Here is a 14,815-nt window from a genome sequence, read left to right as displayed (position 1 = left end):
AGTAACATTATGTATTGAACTTTAATCGACGTTCCTACGGGGCAGAAAAATCGCGTACGAGGAGGCAAAGAAATGCCACTAAAAGTCACCGCGAAGGAAGAGAGCCTTTTTCTCGTACGCGCGAAACTTGCTCGCGAACGAGAATCTCTCTCTCTCTCTCTCTCTCTCTCTCTCTCTCTCTCTCTCTCTCTCTCTCTTCGACGGGACTAACCGTCGAAATAACACCGATTGGCGAACCATCGTTCCAATTACCCCCGGTAATTGTTACGTCGTCGCGCTGCGTCGTCCTACGCCGTTTCCGGGCCCACGATTTGCATACCTCGTCGCGTTGTCCGTCATCGTTAAACCGGGGATGAATATTTACGATAGACGTTACGGTAACGCGATTAGCTTCGTGAAACCGACCCGAGGGCACCGCGGGAAACGATCACACGGGGGGATAACTGCGCGAGTTCCGCGATTCGCGTACGACGATCGCAACGACCGTCTCGTGACATCGTCCAATTATTGTTATTCAATATCGTATGTCGAAAGAACAGGTGGAGGTCTCGCGGTTGGTTGCGCAACGCTCGACGATATCGCGCGGGACGATAATAAATAATTCGTGTCTACCATCGGAGGAAATGAGAAAATTGCGAATTATTCGACGAGTCTGAGCGCAAAGGCTCCTCGTTTCCAGGACGATTCGAACGTGAAACGTTCGTTTCTCGTTACAGATCAACAACGATCCGAACATGCTACCGAACGTAAAGCTGGTGATGCGATGGAGCGACACGAGGGGAGAAACAGTGGAAGCCACCAAGGCAATGATCGATATGATCTGCGACGGGGTTGCAGCCTTCTTTGGACCGGAAGGCTCGTGCTACGTTGAAGCCATAGTCGCTCAGTCCCGCAACATACCCATGATTAGTTATGTAAGTACCTTTAACGCTATTTAAGAAAACGCTTACTCGGCGAATCTCCCGCGAAACTGGATTCTCCTGGATAATTCCTCGTCGTCGATGGCCACGACCGTCGTCGGGTGATCGTTTACCCGAATCGCGACCATGGATATCCGTGGAAGACGTCCGAAATCCAACGTCCGTCTCCGTGTCCAGTCTATCCATCGACGATCGAGGATATCCAGGTGCGCGTGGAAAACGCGGGCAACTTCTAGCTCCAAAATCGAAGCCAGAGCAAAGATTCTTGCAACTGGCCGGAGTCGAGGATCCTCCTCGGTGCTCGACGATTCCGATACGACTGGAAGACTGATCGTTCCCAGTGAAATCCCCTGGTAACGATACCAGGATAGGGTAGAAGCTTTGGTCGTCTGGTTGTTCGACACGGCCCGGTCGAAGGTTCGATTCGCCGTGAAAACAGCGGGGTTGTAGGGCGACGAAGGTAGCGTCCGAGTTGTCGAAGGTGGAGCAGCCAGAGGTGGTTAACGAACGCGGGGGAGGCGGATGTGTGCCGACAAATTGAACACCCGCGGCGTGACAATATAATTACGGGCCGCTTCCGCGCGCGCGTGTGTGCACGTCCCGAAGCTTTCGTACGTGCGAATGTTAGGAACACGCGATGCGAACGCTTCGGGGCTTCGATCGACCGGCTGAAAAATTAGCATCCCGTGTTCCCCTTGGAACCCCCCCGTCCGATTCTCTTAGCCGCGCTCTTTGTTTCGGTGCGGATCCATTGATCTACGCCAGTTCCGATTTACCCTCGCTCTAAATTAAACCTCGAGAACTAAATTACGCGGGGAAATTACGGTGTTCGGGTTCGTTTCCAAGGGCGTTCCGTTTGGTTTTCGAGCCGATGGACAACACCGCGTGCGGATTCTCCGCTGGCCGTAGAGCTTTTCGCGAGCGTACGGAGCGTCTCGCGAAAGACTCGAGGTTGCTCTCTGCGAGCCGATCGATCGGTACCTCGTACCTTGGATCCGAATTGTCGCGGCTCCGAGATACCTCGAATCTCGCGGATCGTTGTCGAATCTCGCGACGAAAGCCGCGGGAACATCGGTCGTTTGATCGGTTTCGACTACAAGTCCGAAACAAAGGTACTCCTCCGTACCCAAAATCGCACCGCGTTGGTCCTAGGTCGCGTCTCGCGGGCCGAGGGTATCGCAGGTCCGAGTTATCGCGGGCCTAACCCGACTCTGGCCGTAGATTATCCTAGGTCCGAAGCTCGTGACGCACTGGTCTAAGCAGGATCTAGAAACGCGTTCATTGCGGACCGAACCGAATCGAACCGGTTACGCTCGAACAAAGTGGACAAAGTGTATTTGGTTCGGGACTGGCCTTGCATTTCTGATTCAGGATCGTCCCTGTTGCAACACGATTCGAATGCATACGTCGTCGGTCGGAGTCGTCCGCGAGACCGTGCTATTTTAGGCTCCGAGCGTGCCAAGATTAGGCCTCCGGTTCCAGTTAGAATACACGCGTACGGATCCGGCGATGATAAATGGCCGGTTCTCCTTCGTAACGTCCGGCGATCCGCGGAGTCGTCGATTCCGTCGTTACGACGCAGACCGGAGGGAAATGCGCTCGGCTCGAAGGATTTCACTTTGACGCGCCGCTTCTTCCCTCCTTTTTTCCCCCTTTTTAACTCCGCGAGCGGAGTCCGTCGAACCGCAATTAAAACCTCCACCGTGAAACAGAGGGGGAATTTATCGCGCGGCGCGATCCTAGAGTCTCGAGCGACCTTTTTGCGGGAGAACTCGCGACATTGAATTTCAAAGCGGCCACACGGTAATTGTCTTTTGACCCTCGGTGCGCCTCCTCGGTCGCCGCGAACGAACACGCGAAACCAGAGAGAGGAAAAGAGAGGAGAGAAAAGAAAAGAAAAAAGTAGAATTTTCCTCGGTGGGCGGGGCGACCGCGATAAGATAATTTCGCGCGATTCGATTTTTTTCTCGCCGCGCCTTTTCGATACGTCTCGAGGCGCGAAGAGTCGAAAGAGAGGAGCGAGAGAAGCGCGCGCGATCCGAAAAAAAAGAAGGTCGAAATGTCGTGACGTCATCGGGTCACGATGACGTTATCGCGGCGATATTTTTAGCGCCAGGGTCGAACGGAAACTTTGGAATCGAAGGTTATTTATGGAAGAAATTATCGGGAAGCGGACGCTTCGAAACGAGCCGCGTCCGACCGCGGCAATTCGTAAACCACGTGTCACGAATCCGCGCCTATTTTTAACCGAGCGTACGCCGTTGGCGTCGTTCGTCGTTCGAAATTTACCAACGAGTCGTTTAACCCCTTTGCGAACCGTTCACCCCCGACTAGGTTCCCGAGCACCGATAACCCCGCAGCGATTCTTATCCGGCTTGGATCGTATACGGTAAATCGTGCACCTGGTTGCTATTACGAACGAGATACGGTCTGTCCCATCGAAACTTTCGGATCCGTTGTACGTGCACTCTCGTGCAGAACCGAACGGTATATCTTGGCGCGCGGTTGCAAAACCGTGCGAACGGGCGCGCGTCGATTATCGGTTCGGCAAACTCGATACTTTCTTTGGTAAAAAGATGTTCCACGTACGATCCATCGGTGCGTAAATTCCGTTGGAACTTTCTCGTCGCGCAACCGAATTCTCGCATTCGGAACTTTCGGCACCGAGCAAGCGCGCAACTAACTTTCGCAAGGTTCGATCGAACGAAACGCGTCCAAGATCTCGCGACGTCGTTCGAGCTCCAACGGTTTACGCGACGTTTTCGCGAAAGCGTCCTGCACGGTGTCGCGAGGTGCGCGTCGTCTCGCGGAAAAGTTGTCTCGCGTCGCGTGGAAAGTTTCTTCCCGCCCGATGAAATTCAGTCCGCGCGGCTCGATCGCGCCTCGCTCCGTAAAGGAATTAACGAACAAGAGGAGGAAAGATCAACCGAGATGAGAGGGAGGGGGGTATAAAAAAAGGAGAACGACGTTTCCCCGATGGAAGTCGGTAAGGACGCACGGTCTCTCGAGGACTCTCGCTCGATTCCCGGCGACTCGAATATGAGAAAGTGGTACGCGGACGTAAAAAGGCCTCCGGACTAATTTATGTTAATTGGAGGTCGTAAGAGAATGAAACGGACATGCGAGAAGAAGGGATAAAGGCGCGCGGAGGCCTCCGGTGGCGGTCGTCGTTGCGTTCGCGATTTAAAGCGTACGATCGGGCCCTTCTCCGTGTCCGCGCGAGGGACGAGCCGGTGCAGAAGCGTAAAGAGAGGCAGGCACGCCGCTTGTTACTTTCACCTAGTTTCACTCGTTGGCGGGCACGGCGGAACACCGCACGGCCCGAGACAAGAGGGTCCTTCTCTCGCGTTGGCACGCGTCGTTGAATTTCGTCTCGAGGATTCTTCTCCTTTCCGGCGGATGTTTGCGCGGTTTATACACGCGGTTCCCGTTGGATTATTTTCCGCCCACGGTGAGAAACGAACGAGTCCTCCGAGTTATTTTCGTTAAAATCCCCGTTGGTTCGAGTAAACGACGCGGTGTTCGCGATCGCACCGAGAGGCGTTGATCTCGCGCGCGGCCGGAAACGCGTCGAGGTCTCGAAGTATTCTTTCGAGGCGTTCGAGACCACGGGGGAGCGGGAGAATTTTCGCAATCGTATCGGCCGTTCCGCGCATTCCGTAACAGCGGTTAATAGCGCGGGGATATCGGGTATCCGCTCGAATTGGCGCGATCTCGCGGAGAATTCCAACGGCGGGCTACCGAGGAGCGGATCGGCGCTAAGTAACGGATGGCTAACGGACGCGATGCAAATCGCGGTTGAAACGCGAGCGCGTATCGTGGATCGCGGATCGCGACGTCCTCCGGGATCCGGTCGCTCGGACCACCCTGTACACCGCGGCCACGGCTACCCATTTAGGTAGATACCTGTAGGTGGAGGCCGGAGCCTGAATGCCCACCTATGCGCCGACGAAGCTCTCGTAACGAGCGCGTGTACGTACGCGGGTACCGCGGGTACCGCGGGATCCAGTGGGAACTTTCGATAAGCGACTCGCCGCGGCGGCTGGTTCGCTCGCCGGTTCGCTCGCTCGTTCGCTCGCTCGTTCGCTCGGTCGCTCGCTCGGTCGCTCGCTCGCTCGCGTTTCTTCTCGAGACTCGGTGCGCGTGCACGCACACGCAGCACCGCGCGGGTCACTGCATCGCGGTTGGTGCAACCACCTGTTGATTGCACCGCCGGCCGAGCCGATGACGTCTCCGCGGATCGGAAAACTATCGGGACGTCGTACCGCGGGAATTTGCGCGACTTGGAAAAGTCTCCGACGGAAAAATATTCTCTCGCGTCGGCGCGTACATGCACGCGTACGCGCGAGAACGACTCGACGAGCGATCGAGATCGCGAGTCGAGAATTTGCGCGTTAGGAAAATATTCTCGGACTCGGGGATCGATTTCGGGCGCGCGTAACGCGATCGATCCGGTGACTGCTCGCTCGCGCTTCGTTCGATCGCGATCTCCTCGCCTCGGATCGATCGCGAGCGGAGAAACCGCCGTTCGAAACGTTCCCCGTAGTTTCGCGACTTGGAGGCAATTTCGTCTCGGACGAATTTCGCGATAAATTCCGTTTCGCAACGTTTCGAGGCGTTTCGAAAGGTCGTACGCGGCGCGTACACCGTCGTGGACGATAAGCGGCGCGGAATGCCACGTACGATTCGCAAATCGTTTCGGGGATCGTCGCGGTTGCATCGAAGACGGGACTCGCTCGAGCGCTCGGCGAACTCTCTCGCGGCTTATCGCGAGTCCAGTTCGCTCGAGAATCTGTGGCAAGATTGCCCGCAATTTCGCGCGCAATATTCCGAGGGTCCGCGTTAACGGCTCCACGTCGAATTACCCTTTGAGACCTTACGTAACTCGATTCGAAGCGTTCGCCTCGGCGCGCGAGACGCGTCGAAACCCGAGACCGACGACAATGTTTCTGGCCGTAAACTCCGTTGTCGGAAACACGCCGAAAACCGTGAGGCGAGTTTCCGTCTCACGCGTTGAAAATCGGGAGCACCCGAGGGACCCGCGAACCGTATTCGCCGCCGCGTCATCCTCCGTTTCACCTCCGCGCGAAATCTCCAATTCAAATCGCGCGTGCTTCGCCCGACGATGAAGCGCACCGAGTGGAAGAAGCACCGAGTAAACAACATCAATTACGAATATAAATTCCAGCGTATTCCGCTCTCGCGGTCTTGCTCGCGCTAGCGCCCGCGCCCGTGCCCGCGCCCGCGCCCGCGCCCGCGCCCGCGCGGCTGCGCGGTCGAGGGAGGGGACTCGCGGAGACACAAAGGAGGAGGCGTCTCGATGCGCGCCTTTGATCCACGGGGCGCGAGCAGCGTCCGCGAATGAAAACGGATTAAATCGTAACGATTCCGCAACTGGAAACCCGAGTAACCGGAGCTGGATCGGCTCCCCGCGAAAGGAGCAATATTATTCCATCGATGGCGCATTTGCATGAAAACTGCTGATTCCCCTGACCTTCGCGGTCTATTTATAGCCGAGCCTGTTGATGCCCCACGCACTCGAACGGACGCTTACCTGGTCCGGCTCGGTGTCAGTCCGTCGTTGTCCTGGCTCGTCGGACCGACACCGGTCCGTATTTCCTTTCCTCGCCGGTTACACGGAATAGACGGCCAATTCGTCGATCGGCGCAGCTTCTCCGTGAACGAAAAACGGGCCCGCGATCGCTCCTCGGAAATTTCACATTCCTTCGTGTTGCGTAATTGGCGTGTTTACGCCCGCGAAGAGTACAAACGTACCTCTCGAGAACCTTCTATTCCGCGTATCGATTTTTCGGTGGGATAGTTTTCCGTTGGATTTCCGTGGCTGGTGGCGCAAAGAGGTCGCGCGTTTTTCGGATCTCTCGCGTTCGCTCGCTCGCTCGCGCGAGCGTGTTGCATCGTCGATCCTTTCCGAGATTCCCCGCGCGCGTAGGTGTAACGCAGCATCGCGATACTTTCATCTTGTGCAATAACGGCGTAATAATAGCGCTTCTGCGGTAGCTATCGGTCCGGTAATAGCGGACGGTAGACTTCTTTGGCGTCGCCTATGCATTATTTATATACATACGCGGGTAGCGGTAAAAAGTTTATTGCGACGATCGAGTCGTGTCGCGGGGAGCCGCGTTTTCGCTCTACGCGATCTCTCTCTTTCTCTCTTTCTTTCTTTCTCTCTTTCTCTTTGTCTCTGTCTCTCTCTTGTTGGCGTTGAAAACGTTTTACAACGATCGGTCTCTCGGTGCGCGCGTTCGTTCGACCACCACGAGAACGATTATTCCGCGCTACCATTTCCTCGTCTCCTCGACACCGACCCACATTATATCTCTCTTTCGTAGTGACGTTACGTGATTTCCACGATGAAGTAATCGCCGGGCTATCTTTAGCGACGCGCGAACAACGATGATCGACCGCCGGACGATACTCGGTCGCCGGTCTAGTGCCGCGTTTCCTCATCCGGTACCGCTCGCCCGTTGTACATCGTCGTGGAATTACGGTGATTTTCTCTCCTTGGAACCCGCGAATCGTTGCACGCAGGCTCCCCGAGACGCCGATCGCGGGCTAAATACGCTATATTTAGCAACGGGAGAACGCGGACGAGCGAGCGAACGAACCAGCGAACGAACGAGCGAGCGAACGCGGAGCGTGAGAATACCGGTTTCGCGCGAAACGATACGATTTGTTTGCTACATTATCGCCGGGTTAAATATATCGCGATAGCGTGAGGAATTTACGAGCGGCTGGACGCGCCATTGGCCGAACCCAGCCCGGGCGATCGCCGACCGTACGACACAGCGATATTACGTAAAATTAACCTGGTGCATGCGCGTTCGAGTACCCGTGCGTTTCTTTTTTCTCTCTTCGTCCTTTTTTTTCTCTCCTTTTCTTCTTTTTATCGGGGAATGTGCACGCGTGCGACGATTAGCGGCCCCGGTTACGCAAGGTTAATACGGATGACATAACGTTGAGAAATTCATCGATAATGGTAATCTTTCGCTCGTTCGACCCAGCTCCGCGCTCGTAAGTCGCATTTTAATTTCTGGGCCCGATAAGTTCGGCGTATCTTTCCTCCTTCTCTTCCAGAGCGGTCTTCGAGGTGTAAAACTACGCTACCGGGAATAACCGAAGGATCACCCGCTCGGTAATCCGAGTTTATCGTTCGGCGAGACACGGCCGACGATTTAACCGCTTCGCGCGCTACGTCGATCGGACGTTCCGGCGAAAGTATTTATTACCGGCCCGAGTAGGTTCCTCTCGTTCTCGGCGATCGTTTCGTTTTCCGGAGAACCACCGAGCACCGTATTGAACGAAACTTTGCACCCACCGACGAGATATTTCTTTCGTTCGTTCGCTCATTCGAGAACGGAGGTACCCCTGCGCCCGTAACGCGGAAAACCGAGCCCAAACGCGATAAAAAGTGCAATCGACGCGCGATAGTACGCGCAGCACCGTGACTCCGCGTAGCGCGTTTCGCGGGCAGGCTTTTCCGCTATGACCGCAACTCGCGGGTCAACACACGCTCTCTTAGCGACTGACTCTCGACGAACTGGTAAACTCGCTAACCGATTCCTCGATCGCGCAACACTCTCCGCGCGCGAAAAGGTAAAATTTCTCCGGGTACCGTGAGACTCGTGCAATCGCAAAGGTTTCGCTGAGACGAGTACCTGCCCGACCCGTAATTCGCAACGAGGTCGAGGTATCGATCCGCGGGATCTTCGCCTCGCGTCGACCCAATAAAACCGACCGAATTCGGGAACCGAGCGTACCCCCGACGAAACGAGAACCGATTCCTCCGCGAGGGCAGTTTTTCCTCGAGTGGGTCAATTGGTCTTTACGTAACGCGATCGAATAACAGCCCCACGGCCCTTCGAAAATTTGCTGCCGCAACCACCGGAATACAATACGATCGTCGACGGTGGTTCGAGTGGCATCGTCGAGCGAGGTCCCATTCATCACGGCCGGGGAAAGAACGCAACGCGGACGTTTTTACCGGAGTAAACTCTATTTTTAGAGGCGGGAATAAAAGACCGAATAGAGTGTGAGAATACTGGTTTCACCGGCGACCAGAAGTCCGACTCGTTCGCTCCGTCATCGTCGACTCGTGTCCGTTTCTGCGCGGGCACGGGAGAAAGAAGGAGCGTGGCGCTCGTCTAACGTAATATCGCGCAAACAAGATTAATTAATATTTATGCGAAATCCTTTCGAGGATCGGCGCTGAATTTACGCCGAACCGCGTAAAAACTGGTTCGTTCGACCGCGGATCGATCTCGACCCGCTCGATCCTCTTTCCTTCGCGTTTCGCTCTTTTCTCTTTCGATATTTATTTATCTCTACAAACGGAACGAAATGCAAACGCGGGAGTCTGGACGCGGTTGAAAGTTTAACGTTGTTGTAGTCATGATTTAAACGCGACTGGACGAACGATTTCCGCGTACAGAAATATGAACGACAACGCTCGATTATCGAGAATTGAAACGTTAATCGCGAAGGTGACGAATCGATCGATTACCGATTCGCGCACGCCTGCTCGCGCGATGGATAACACGGCCGCGGACCGGTCTCTCGCTTTTCACGAATGAAAATTCCACGAGATTGTCGACGAATCGTCGACGCGATACTCGATCACGCGTCATCCTCGACCGATGGATTTTCGTTTCGCTCTTTACCGATCGCGACGTCGAAGCTTCGCTGGCTCGCTCGTTCGCGACGAACGGCTCGTAGACATTCTAGTTTTCGCGATTGTGTACCGGGCGTGATTCACGGTGCACGCTTCGATCGAACGTGACTAACGTGTTTTTTGACCTTGGCTCCGACTTGCTGTCTGCGTTCAAGGATCGGTGCTCAAATTAGCCGCCCTGACAGCCTGCTGCGGGAACTGCTCGGGTGGATTTAGAGTCGGATTTCGATACTGGAACGTTCGCTCGCTTCTGCACGTTAACCACCGTTTGCTCGGCCACGTTGACAGGACCTACGCGCTCGAGCTAAATTTAGAATCGAGTTTCGCCGTTCCGGACGATTTTGTTTCTTCCCTGCGACGAGCAAAATTCGAAAACACCGGTTCTTACGCAAAAGTTCATCCTAGATTTCCTCGGTTTTGCGATCGGTCGCGAACGTATCGATCGACGAGCGATCGTCTTCCCCGCGAACAGCACACCGAAGACGCGTAAAGCGCGAAACGCGAAGCGGCCGTGGACGAACGAGCGTTACGGAGCGTTGCGGAGCTTCGGTTTAATGTGGGTGCCGCCTTAAGTAACGACGACGCGGCTGGTTTCAGGCTAAAATACACTCAATTAACCCTTAATTGGCCGGCACCAATTATGGGCCCGGCGCGTACCGACGCGTATTCATTCGGTCAACAAGAATGTATGGTCGGCCGGCGTTGTTCTTCCCTCGTTTTACGACGGCGTCGTTCGTGGCTCTTCTGGCGCGCAGATAAACGAATTTCTTCGTCGCGGACCGCTTATCCGGAGATTCGAGCACGTGATCGGCACCACGGTCGATCGTCTCGTCGCGTGGAGCGGACCCGAGCTTCCCTCTATCTGTCTAACGTTCGAAAGTCGAGCTCTCTTCGGACGATCTTTATCTCGGGATTTTCGACGGGAGAAAGAGAACGGAAACGGGGAAGACGAAACGAGGCGCGGATGAAACACAACGGCCGTGATTTATTCGGTTCGGAATTCCTCGAACCGACTTCGAACGCGATCGCGTCCGGGCGCACGTGTTGTCTCGAACGCCGGATGGCCGACCGTAACGTTTCTTCGACGATCGGGGATACCCGCGAGCCGAAATAACTTACTCGTAGTTACGCTTCCGCGACCACGGAACATTTTCCTCGAGACCACGCGGATCGTGATCGCGTTTTACCTCGACGACGGCCGAGAAAAACGCGGGAAACCGCCGAAGCGACGTTTTACCGGTCCCTCGAACCAGAACGGATTCGAGATCGCGAAGATCCTCGGTGTGGATCGTTTCGCGTAACGCCGCGGTTTCGAGCGGTCCCTTCCCGCGCGTACGCGAAATGCGCGCGATTCAACGAACCGCGACGGCGCTTCGTCGCGATCCTCTTAATTCGTCGCCGGCTAAGCTCGTTCTGTCGCCGCGTTCTAAATATAATCTTCCACCAGCGACAAAGTTCGCGATTTCCTCTTCTCTTTGGCTTTCTTTCACCTCGTCGGAGTTATTTCGAGCGATATCGAAACGTTCGACGGATAAAGAAGAGGCTCGCGTGACGCAATTTATTGTCGCGAAAGTATTTTTAACGCGGGGCCGCGAGGTTTGCGCGATCGAGCTGGAATTCGCTCGGCGTTGATTCTCCGTTTTATAATTGTTCGGGATCCGACGCGATTCAGCGCGAGCGTGCGTTATCTCGTGGAAGACGCGTTCGCGACAAAAGTTCCCCTTTTAACGCCGCTGAAAAATATACTTTGCACAAATGTGCCCTTATCTCTCGCTCTCTCGCGGAGAGCCTCCTTAAATTCGCGCAGATTCGAACGGCCCGGTCCCGTATCAGCGTCTGTCAATATTTGCCGCTAATCGCGACGCAAAAACAACGTAAATCATGTAGTATTACGGCGGTTGTGAACGATATTACAGCAACCGTGTTACAACGACTATCCGTTATCAGTCGAGCATATGTCCAAGTGTCTGTGTTTATCGGCCCGACTATATTTAGACCCGGGTGTTGCTTTGTCGAGAAACGCGAATCGAATCAAGGAAGGAGAATACGCTTCGTTCCGTCGACTTTCGCGTCGGAGAAAATCACGAAATTCGTCGATCGACGCCGACGAGCGGCGATAATTAATTTATTTTCGGCTAGCAAAACCGTGGACGTAGCGGGCGCGCGAACGCGGTCCGCGCGAACGCGAACGAGCAAAGACCGTTGTTTCGAAACGATAATGGTTTCGAGGTAGCCACGAACGCGGGCTACGCTCTCGACGGTTCGATTCGTAACTTGGAACGTAAACGCGGACGGGAACCGGCCGGCTCGAACATTCCGGAGCGGCTTCGGACTTTTTTAACGGAGCTCCGAACCCGGAATCCATATTCCAAGCGCGGAATAAGCAACGAGGCGCGCGGAATTTCGAAGGCCCGCGGACCTTCGAGATCGACGGAATCTCGTATATCGAGCGACAACGAGAAAAAGAAAGAGAACGCGACGATTTTACCGTAACACGGTCGAGCGAAAGAATTCCGCGCACGCTCGACGCGGGAGAGTGTCGCTTCGCTTAAACCGGTGCAAACCGTCTCTCGATCGGATTCCGCTCGATCGCCAGACGCGAAATCGCGCGACGACGACGAATTCCGTCTGGTGGAGTTCAACACCTCCGATTACGCGTCATGCAATATTAATTGCCCATTACCATAAAACGATCGTTAACGTCGGATAACACCGGTCGAAAACGCTAATTACGGCCAGACACGCCGCGACGACTTCCAATTTCCACGCTCCTCCTCGCGTCGACCGCTCCGCTCCTCTCCGCTTCTCTCCGCTTCTCTCCGTAGCGCTCCGCAGCGCTCCGTTCGATTCCCAGCTGTGCGCTCGCGCGCTCCACTGGCAGCCTCTGGCCAGGTCGGGAATTCTTGAATGGCTCTCAGGTAGACCCCGAAATCCCACGGCGTTACGAGAGAACGGTCGTCGTGTATCCGGCGTCATTCGAGTATATCCAAGGATACCGCTCTACACCGCGGCTCCACTAACTGCCTATGTTTATCGCCAGGCTATATTTAGCCCGGGCTATTGCTTCGCCGAGCGACAGACCGAACGAACCAGCTACGACCGACACGGCAGCCAGCGGCCAGCATCGGCCGCGTTACGGCCAACTTCCCATCCCGTGTGTCTCGATATCCCGTCCCATATACGAGAGAGCCTACACCGTTCCCGTGTTTGTTGCTCGTCCGTCTCGGACGAGCACCGTGTCGGCCACCGACACCCACCGGAGAACCCTACCGCGTGGATCCGTCCAGTTCCGTTTGCTCGGTCCATTGCGCCATCCTGTTTCGCCCGATAGCTTTCCCAACCGCGCGATCCGAGCGAATACAACCGTCGTTGGGAAATTTTACGGAATTTCCTCGACGATCGTGCCTTACGAATTCCACGGAAAATTCAACACGGGGGATACGATCACCGTATTCTCGTCGATCGATCCCACCGATCGAGAGGTAAGGCAATCGAAACGCCGAGAGGTTCTCCGTTGTCGCGTACGGGCCTCGTCGGTGACGATTGAACGAAAAACTTTCCAGAAATAGTGAGCAGCCTCGGTGCGGAGGCAAGGAGAGGGAGGGCTAATTATCGTGGACGGGAGCCCGCGACGCGACCCTGACCGAACCAAACCAGACGCTGGCGCTAAATGTTGTCCACGTGTTCACGGTGAATAGATCGGGAACCGGGCGTCGACGCATCGCCGATTTTTCATCGGGCCGCATTTTATTTCCATTCGATTGTTTCGCCATTCAAGGATACAAGAGGTGGCGTGCGCTCTCGCGCTCGCTGGTGCACGCGCGCGCCCGCGCCCGCGCGCGCGCGCAACTATCGCTATTTGTCCGTCGATGCTATAAATAGACGCTGTTGATTTATGAATAAATGAAAGCACCGCCCTGTTTCTGTGTGCGCGCTCCCCCCACCGTCGTTCCCCGTCGCGTCCGCGCCTGCGCCCGCGCGATACTCACCCGTACGCATGCGCCTGTGCGTAAAGAGTTGCGCGCCCCTCCCACCCCGCGCCACGGTTGCTTCTCCGCTACACGCGTTCCTCGCGAACAGGGCCGCGCGCCGCGATGATTCTCCGGTTTAGAAATTTATTTTTAGCGGGGACACCGTTCGTCGGTGTACAATTCGAAACACCTTTCTCGGCCGATAAATCTCCGCCGCGAAACGCGCGGGTTGCGAAACACGGACGAGCGCGCGCGAGGATCGGCCATTTATTTTTGAAACGTTGCTCGAACTTTCTCGAACGAATCGGCCGGTGGTTAACTCGCCGCGGGTTCACCGTTCGGAAATCTTCCACTCGGGTCTGTAAAATCGCGACTGGAAACGGGAGTGCCCTTGGTCGGTTCCCTGTCCGTCGTAAAAGCCACGGCGTTCCGTTTCTCGTTCCTCGAATTAGAATGTACAATGACGGCCCGAGTTAGTAAATACGTTCCATTATGTTTATATCGGAGCACGGTTGCGGACACGAGGCGAGGCTAAATATAAATACGCCGTGCGTATCTAAATACCGTTCGGCACCTCTGATCTCGCGAAGAAGAAAACCGTTTCGATCGCGTCCGTGTTTCGCCTTTCGGATCGTTTCGCTCGCAGCGACGGTGACGTTTACCGAACGAAATCGCGTCTCCGCGTCGCAATTTGCCTTACAATGGGTCGATAATGACCCTAGATGTTCGAGCATCGTTACAGCGAGATCGATCGTGACCTCCGGTCGTGCTGGAAACCGGCGAACCACCGAAGAAAACTTCTCGTCGTCGTCGTCGTCGTCGTTGTCGTCGTCGACGTTGTCGCGACTGTGAAAGTTAACGACCAAGCGATCGAGTCCGAGCGAGAGTTAACGTTCTCCCTTGATCGTGAAGTCCACGGATAACCGAGGCATCGCGGTTCGCTCTTCGTCGAACGTTAACCCTCCCGTGGTAGGGCGAGGGGGAGCTGGATCGAAACGACCGATATCGAAACACCCCGTTCGAATCGAGGATCGAAAATCGGGAAGCGAATCGTGCCGCGATGTAAATCACGTGGATCGGCGCGGAAATGTAAAAATTCGGTGCGAATAAAAAGGCGATTAGGCGTCGTTCCGCCTGGTTGGTCGAGGCTCGAAACCAAGGACGATTTTCTTCGCCGAGGCAACGAAACGACCAAGCTCTTCGTATCCCGTTCCTTGAACTCGCAACGCGTGTCT

At 55.3% G+C, this 14,815-nt stretch overlaps 1 protein-coding gene across 3 annotated transcripts in view; it reads left to right on the top strand.

Annotated features, from left to right (window-relative positions):
• LOC143154794 (receptor-type guanylate cyclase Gyc76C) overlaps positions 1–14,815 on the top strand; it is a 55,100-nt gene that overhangs the window by 26,994 nt on the left and 13,291 nt on the right. For all 3 annotated transcript variants that reach the window (XM_076326761.1, XM_076326758.1, XM_076326760.1), the window contains one exon: positions 717–914. In XM_076326761.1, the coding sequence (XP_076182876.1) occupies positions 717–914 (198 nt within the window). The remainder of the gene's footprint in view (positions 1–716; positions 915–14,815) is intronic.

The sequence above is a fragment of the Ptiloglossa arizonensis genome, chromosome 2 (genome assembly GCF_051014685.1).
Source record: "Ptiloglossa arizonensis isolate GNS036 chromosome 2, iyPtiAriz1_principal, whole genome shotgun sequence".
NCBI classification, from domain to species: Eukaryota; Metazoa; Arthropoda; class Insecta; order Hymenoptera; family Colletidae; genus Ptiloglossa; species Ptiloglossa arizonensis.
Note: the sequence above shows the minus strand (reverse complement) of the source record. Positions and strands in the feature narration are given on the sequence as shown.